The sequence below is a fragment of the Diceros bicornis genome, chromosome 18 (genome assembly GCF_020826845.1).
Source record: "Diceros bicornis minor isolate mBicDic1 chromosome 18, mDicBic1.mat.cur, whole genome shotgun sequence".
Lineage (NCBI taxonomy): Eukaryota > Metazoa > Chordata > Mammalia > Perissodactyla > Rhinocerotidae > Diceros > Diceros bicornis.
In genome coordinates, this window is record NC_080757.1 from 57,134,313 (window position 1) to 57,141,326 (window position 7,014).

At 58.0% G+C, this 7,014-nt stretch overlaps 1 protein-coding gene across 1 annotated transcript in view; it reads left to right on the plus strand.

Moving 5' to 3' along the window:
- MGAT5B (alpha-1,6-mannosylglycoprotein 6-beta-N-acetylglucosaminyltransferase B) overlaps positions 1–1,986 on the plus strand; it is a 77,550-nt gene extending 75,564 nt beyond the window's left edge. Inside the window, exon 17 of the mRNA XM_058561731.1 lies at positions 711–1,986. Within this exon, the coding sequence (XP_058417714.1) occupies positions 711–909 (199 nt within the window). The 3' untranslated portion in view covers positions 910–1,986. The remainder of the gene's footprint in view (positions 1–710) is intronic.
- Positions 1,987–7,014: the final 5,028 nt, after the last annotated feature.

The window sequence follows — 7,014 nt, forward strand, 5'->3', positions numbered from 1 at the left end:
GATGCTGAAAGTTCTGCCACCAGTATTTCAAATACGAGCAGGGTCACCCATGGTGAGCAGGTTTCAGCGGAGCTTCCAGACTAAGACAGACTAGGAAGAAGGACCTGGCCACCCACTTCCAAAAAAATTGGCCATGAAAACCGTATGGTTAGCAGCTGACTGTTGTTTAATATAGCGCCGGAAGATGACAGGATGATGCAAAAAGACCGGGCAGGGTTCCACTCTGCTGTGCACAGGGTCACTAGGAGTTGGAATTGACTCGTGGCACTAACAAAGTGAGTCAAGGAGGATCCAGAAGGGACCTTCCAGGCAGGTATCCATGTCACGGCTGCCATACTCTTGGCAAAGCCTCAGCCCCAAGCCACCAGGGGAAGCTCCCTGCCCAGTCCCTGCCTTCCCCATCCCTCCCTCAGCTCCTGCCCAGCCTGTCTGGGCGTCCTCTAGGTCTAGGCCGTGAAAGCTGCCCAGGGTTCCTCCTGATGGGTCAGCCTGCTGCCCCACCCTCCTGGCCACTCTCCTCTCCTCTTCTCAGCAGGTAGGAGAAGGAACTGCAGCCAGGGTTTGTCCTGGCGCCTCCTAGAAACATCTCCTTCCCAGGCTAGCGGTCTAGGAGGGGATGGGCCAGGGAGGGGGAGTGGGCAGTGTCAGGCCTAGGCAGCCCCCGCCTGGCCCTGCCCACAGAGTGACCGCTGCCTATGGTGCCCACCCAGGCTGCAGGTGCCCTGTGACAGCACCGAGTCGGAGATGAACCACCTGTACCCGGCCTTTGCCCAGCCCGGCCGGGAGTGCTTCCTGCAGAAGGAGCCTCTGCTCTTCAGCTGTGCCGGCTCCAGCACCAAGTACCAGCGGCTCTGCCCCTGCCGGGACTTCCGCAAGGGCCAGGTGGCCTTGTGCCGGGACTGTCTGTGAGGGTGCCCACCCGGCTGGCAGGAGAGAGCACCAGCAGGTTCTGAGCCCCGGCACCCGCGGTCCCCTTGATGCCTCCACGCTGGAGCTGCCTTCCTCGGCCGGGAAGTGGGCAGAGCACACACGTGCACAGGGTTAGGGGAGGGCAACTCATCCGAGTGCCCGGTGCCCACCCTGAGCAGGCTCCTCCTTCTCATCTGGGGGCTCATGGCAACATCGTGGCCAAGCAGATGTGGTGTTGGCCAGAGGGTCCCACTGATGCAGGAGCTGGTGGTCGGAGGCCCCTTGCTTTGTGCAAGGCCAATTCTGGACCAGAGGGAGAGAGGGCCCTGGTCCTTCTGGGGCCCAGGATGGGGCTCTGGATGTACGAGAGAGGGATCAGGGGCGATGCTTGCCCAACGGCCCCCTGAAGGGTCCAGGGAGTGGGGAGTGAGGTATGAGGGGTCAGCCTTGTCCCTCTGGGGCTGTTTGGGGTTTGGGCAGAAGGAGCACGGGACTGGGGCCAGGTCAGGCTGGGGAGCCTGTTCATGCCTCCTCTTAGTCCTACCCTCCGCTTTCCCAAACTCCCCCCCTTCTACACTTGGGGAGCACATTGGGATGCAGGGACCACCTAGACCCTGGGTTGAATTGTTTCCTCTCCTGCCTGTTCCGACTCTCTTCACCTTGGGCTTCTCCTAAAGCCCATCCTGGCATGACGGTGACTCCAGACCGTGGATTTGTTCCCAGAGCCTCAGGCTCTGGAACCCCACTCTGGGGGCAGCACCTCCACAGGTGCTGAACACTCTCCCCCTCCCCCCAGCTTGGGATGGAGCTTCAGCCCCATGGCACACCTGGCCCAGCTCCTGGCTGCCCAGGCCCACTAGCCCCCAGCCAGCCCCCCCATCAATGCTGCGTTCGTGTCCCTACCTCCAACTTCCTCCAGACTCAAACCCCTTCTGGATCCAACCGTCTGTCTCTGTACAGCATGCCTGCCCCGCCCCAGGACGCCCCGTTCCCCTCCACCCCAGAGCCCTGCCTGATTGAACGAGTCAGGCCTTCAGAAACACTGCCACCCCTCCCTGGGTTTTATAATCCCACTCCCCGCCCCGGGCGACCCCCCCCCCCCCCCCCCCCGCCACCTAGGCCTGCCCCTCACCCTTCCCGGGAGGCAGCCCAGGACCTGCGAGTTGGCAGAGGGGGCTAGCCCCACGGTGGGGCTGAAGGCAGGACGCCTCCCTGTCTTGACCTGGGTGGCCCCTGCGGCCACAGAAACTCGATGGTCACCAAGGACCTGACCTGTCGGGGGAAAGCAATAGAGACACTCTTTTCTCTCTCTTTTTTTAAAGATTTATTTCTTGAAATAATAAATATTTTATTGGGATGTGAGGTGCAGAGGAGGAGCTGTGCTGTTTCTTGTCTTTTCCTGGGACGTCCAGGGCTGGAGGCGTGAGGGGATGTGAGTGCCCGGGGTGGGGGAGTAGATATCTGGGGCCCCCCGGCCCCCGCTCCACGTTGTCACTCGGAGCACACGGGGGGCTTGGGTTGCAAGGCTGGTGCTGTGTTGGGCTGCCCGACGGAAGTGCCTGTGGGTGCAGACCCATGGGCCCCTCCCGGCTGCCCCCGGTACTGTGACTCCAGGGACCCTGCTTGCCAAGCAGGGCTGTACCCGGTTCTGTCCCCGTCAGGCTGGCCTCCGCTGGCCCTGGCAGTGTGAGGTCAGAGAACACAGATGCATTCTGATGAGAGCCTGAGCAGATCAGGATAAGAAGACTCGCTAATATTGACCAGGCGTTGACACTGGGCTATTTGACACATGATTGTCATTTTCTGTGCTCGGGTAGGTAGTGTTATATCCCCATTTTACAGTTGAGAGTTTAAGTAACTTGCCCAAGGTCACACAGCTTGTAAGCAGTGTGGTCGGGGACAGGGCTGGGAAGGGGGGAGGTGGCGAGTGATCATTTCCAAGTTACTGTGAGGATCAGATGACCCTGTCGAGGGGCGTCCTGGCATGGTGCCAGCCCACAGGATGTGATCCTCCGAGGCGCTCCGCAGTCAGGGGCTTCCTTCCAGCCAGCGGTTCTCCACTGGGGGCAGTTCAGCCCCCCGAGGATAACTGGCACTGTCTGCAGATATTCTTGATTATCCCGACTGGGGGGTGGCACATGCTGCTGGCATCTAGGGGGTAGAGGCCAGGGATGCTGGTCAACATCCCACCATGACAGGACGGCCCCCACCAGCATGAATGATCCGGCCCGAAGTGTCGGCAATGCCGGGGAGGAGACCCCCATCCTAGGCCAGTGGTTCTCCAAGTTTGGCACCAGATGCTGATCTTATTAAAACGGGGTGCTGGGCCCAACCCCGAGGCTCTGATTCAGCAGGTCTGGGGTGGGGCCTGGGAATTTGAGTCTTTAATAAGGTGATGCTGCTTCTGCAGGCCCAGGGCCCTTTGCAAACCACGGGTCTAGACCAAGTGGGTACTAGCAGGTATATTGCCTGTTTGTAACTGATTTTTAATTTGCATGTCCCTGATGACATAGGACGTGGAGCATCTTTTCATGTGCCCGCTTGCCATCTATACATCTTCTTTGTGAGGTGTCTCTCCAGGTCTTTCGCCCGTTTTTTAATCGATTGTTTGTTTTCTTGTTGTTGACTTTTAAGAGTTCTTTGTATCGGAGCCTCACTTTGAATCCTGTCTTCACCTTTTAACGAGGTGGAGCAGGGCGGAGGGAGAAGCTGGAGGGCAGGCTAGCAGCAGGAGAAAGAGAAGTTGGACCCTGGGAAGCCCGGATATAAGGCCAGCTGCCAGCGCCTGCAGGGAGCTGGCCCCCACCTCCCACCCACTGCTGAACAGCGGAGGAAACCACAGGGCCTGGCCTCCTCTCCACCCTGCAAGGCGGCTTCATCCTCCCCACGTACAGGTGAGGAGACAGGTCTGATGAGGCCCCTGCCAGCCTTTGGAATCACCTGGGGGGCGTTAGCCAACCCCCGCCTCCCCACACACACACACGCCCAGGCTGCGCCCAGACCAATTAAGCCAAAGTCTCTGAGAATGGCCCAGCATCAGGTTTTCAAAAGCACTCCTCCGGGTTTCTAAAGCACCTCCAGTGTGGACCGTCGAGCTTCCACATCGCCTCGTGCCTGGACGGCTCCTCCCTGCTCCCCCAGCACTGCTCTCAGAGGGATGGGATCAGGTTGAGGACCAGCTACAGGAAGCCTCAGGTGAAGCCGTGCCCCTCCCACCCCCATGCCCCAAGGGACTCCTCCCTACAGCCCAGGGCCCCCAAATGAGGAGGGAAGAGACTGGGTCTGGCCTGGGGCAAAGAACGCACCAACAGGCCCCAGCTGGCTCCGAGACAGAATCCCGAGTTCCAGGGCGGGAGAGAGAGTGCTGGAGGCTGCTGACGAGCCCTCTGCCCCAGAACCAGGAGGCGGGTGGGTGGCAGAGGGGGCAGAGTCTCCTGTGGTCTCTGCGGGGCCTGGGAGTCACCCCAACTCTGATTTCTTCTCTTGGTCACCAAGACACCCTCTTAGCTGGGGCTGGGCCTTCAGGGGAGGATGTGCCTTCCCAGGGCCTGGCCCCGCAGGTGCCCCCCTTCCATTTGGCTGACTTCAAAGGCCCCTCAAAACCTCGACCTGCCGCTGCGGGACCTCACCTCGTTCTGCACCATTTCCTCCTGTGAAATAAGGAAAACGGTCCCAGGACACACGGGGGTTGAGGAGGAAACCAGCCCAGGCAGATATGGCTCCAGGTGTGAGGTGCGAGGTGAAGCGGGCGGAGCCCTGGGCTGTGAGGGCTCAGGACTGCCCCCAGGTGCCTCCAGGGGGCCAGGCTTCCCGCCCCTTCCTGGCAGGTGAGGACAGTGAGGCTCTGGGAAGAGCCGCTCCCAGCTTGCTCTGCCCAGACCGGACACCAGATAGTCTGACCCCAAACCCCGAGGGCCTACTCCAGCCGCAGCTGCTGGGGGGTGGTTGTCCTAGGGTGGAATGAGATGGAAGGTGTTGTGGGGAGAATTGTGTCCCCCAAAAGATATGTCAGAGTCCTAACCCTGGTACCTGTGGATGTGACCTTGTTTGAAGAGAGACTTTGCAGATGTAATTGGTTAGGATGAAGTCCTACTGCATTAGGGTGGGCACTAAATCCAGTGACCAGTGTCCTTATAAGAAGAGGGAAATTTGACACAGACGCACACGGGGGAGCAGGCCATGAGGAGAAAGAGGCAGAAATTGGAATGATGCAGCTGCAAACCAAGGAACCAGGCAACCACCAGAGGCTGGAAGAGGCAAGGAAGGATTCTTCCCAGAGCCTTCGGAGGGAGCGCGGCCTGCCGACGCCTTGACCTCAGACTCCTAGCCTCCAGACCATGAGAGAATACATTTCTGTTGTTTTAAGCCACCAGGTTTGTGATGATTTGTTACAGCAGCCACAGGAACTAATACAGAAGGGGTCAGGTTTCTGCTGCCTTGAAAGATAATAACAGAAGAGGGAGGTAACCGCCAGTCCAGAGGCCTGAGCTGAGTGTCCTCAGAGTCACGAGCCGAACAGCCCCCTGGCCAGGCTGTTGGCCCCAGCACACAGCCCAGTCCATCCCTTCTCAGAAAAGCGTGGTGCATGCTCAATTAAAGCCCCAAAGGAAAAAGAGCGTCGGCCCCAGGGACGCAGGCAGATTGTGGACCACACCACTCTCTCCCCAACCCCCCAAACAAACACCTAAACACCAGCCCACAGGGCACCTGGGACCAGCATCCTGGCGCTTACAGCAGGAGGGGGCCAGTCCGTTTAGCCTGACTTCCCAGGTTGATGCTGGGACTGTACCCCTCTTGTTTGATTCAGCCTTAGATCTCCTCTCACTGACTGCTAAAAATAGCCCAGGCCCGACTTCTGCATCTGTTTGAATATTGGGCTCAAGAGACTTGTGATTCTGGAGAAATAGTGCAGCTGATTCCGCCTATGTTGGATGTGAAGCGAACAGAACAGAGGCCGTTTGGTTCAGCTGTCAGCTCCCCGAGTTGGCCCTGGCTGCCCAAACTTGACCATCGGCCGCCTCTTCCTTCGAGACCCTCTGTGGAGGGGTCTTCTCCAGCAGGTGAACCAAGGGCTGGGGTAGGATTGGGCTTTTGGCTTTTGGAGTTTCAGGCTGGGGGCTAGGCCATGTGAGGGCTTCTTGGGATTGCACGAGATACTCCTGGATGCTTGATACCTTTGCCCTAGATCCCCCTCGGTCCCTTAGAATCCCTCACCTGTGCCCACCCCATTGCGAATTCCCAGGCTTGTCTAAAGCTGGATTTAGACATCCTCATTTCCCTGTCTTGTTCCCCTCTACCCCTCATTCATTCATTCAACAAACATTCCCCCAGTGCAAGGGCTTGGTGTGGCGCTTGGCCCAGAAGGTACAAAGTCTCCCATCCAGTGCCTGTGTCTTGGGCACCAGCGTCCAGGGCTTGGGACTCACCCTGCTTCCTGAATCCGATGATGCTTGGTTATCATCAGTGTTGGAAACTGCTCAGCCAGTGTCTCCATGAAGGTAGACCAGCCTCCTCGTCTCCCTGTGCTGGAGGCCATCGTCTGTTAGGGGTCTTGGTTCCCCATGCCAACCCCAAGGCCACACCCCTTATCTCCACAGAGGGATCAACATCCAAGCCCCTCGGTCCCAGGGCCTGGTAACACCTCTCAACCACATGGCCACGCTCACACGCTGACCATCTGGTTTTCAGTCTCCAGATTCATTTGGTCCTCTCAGCTCTGCCTTCGCCTGGACATTGCTGTTTGTAGTGGTTTCTTTCATTTTCTGGTGTTTTGTAAAGAAAGGCTTTCCAGTGACCTGGGCTGAAATAGGACAAAGTTGGGGTCTACATTTAAAGAATGGCTTCTCTTGTGGGACAGAAGAAAGAACCTGGAGCTTGGAATCCGCTGGCCCTGGGCCCAAACCCGGACTTTGACACTGTTACGAGCTGCGACCCTGTGGAGTTCACTTCTCTGAGCTTTGGCCCATCATCTGGTTAAGCGCAGACAATACGATTACTATGATTTCCTATTGCTGCTCTAACAAATCACCACAAACTTAGGGGCGTAAAACAACGCTAATGTATTATTTTATTATTATTATTTATTTATTTTTGGTCAAAGTCCAA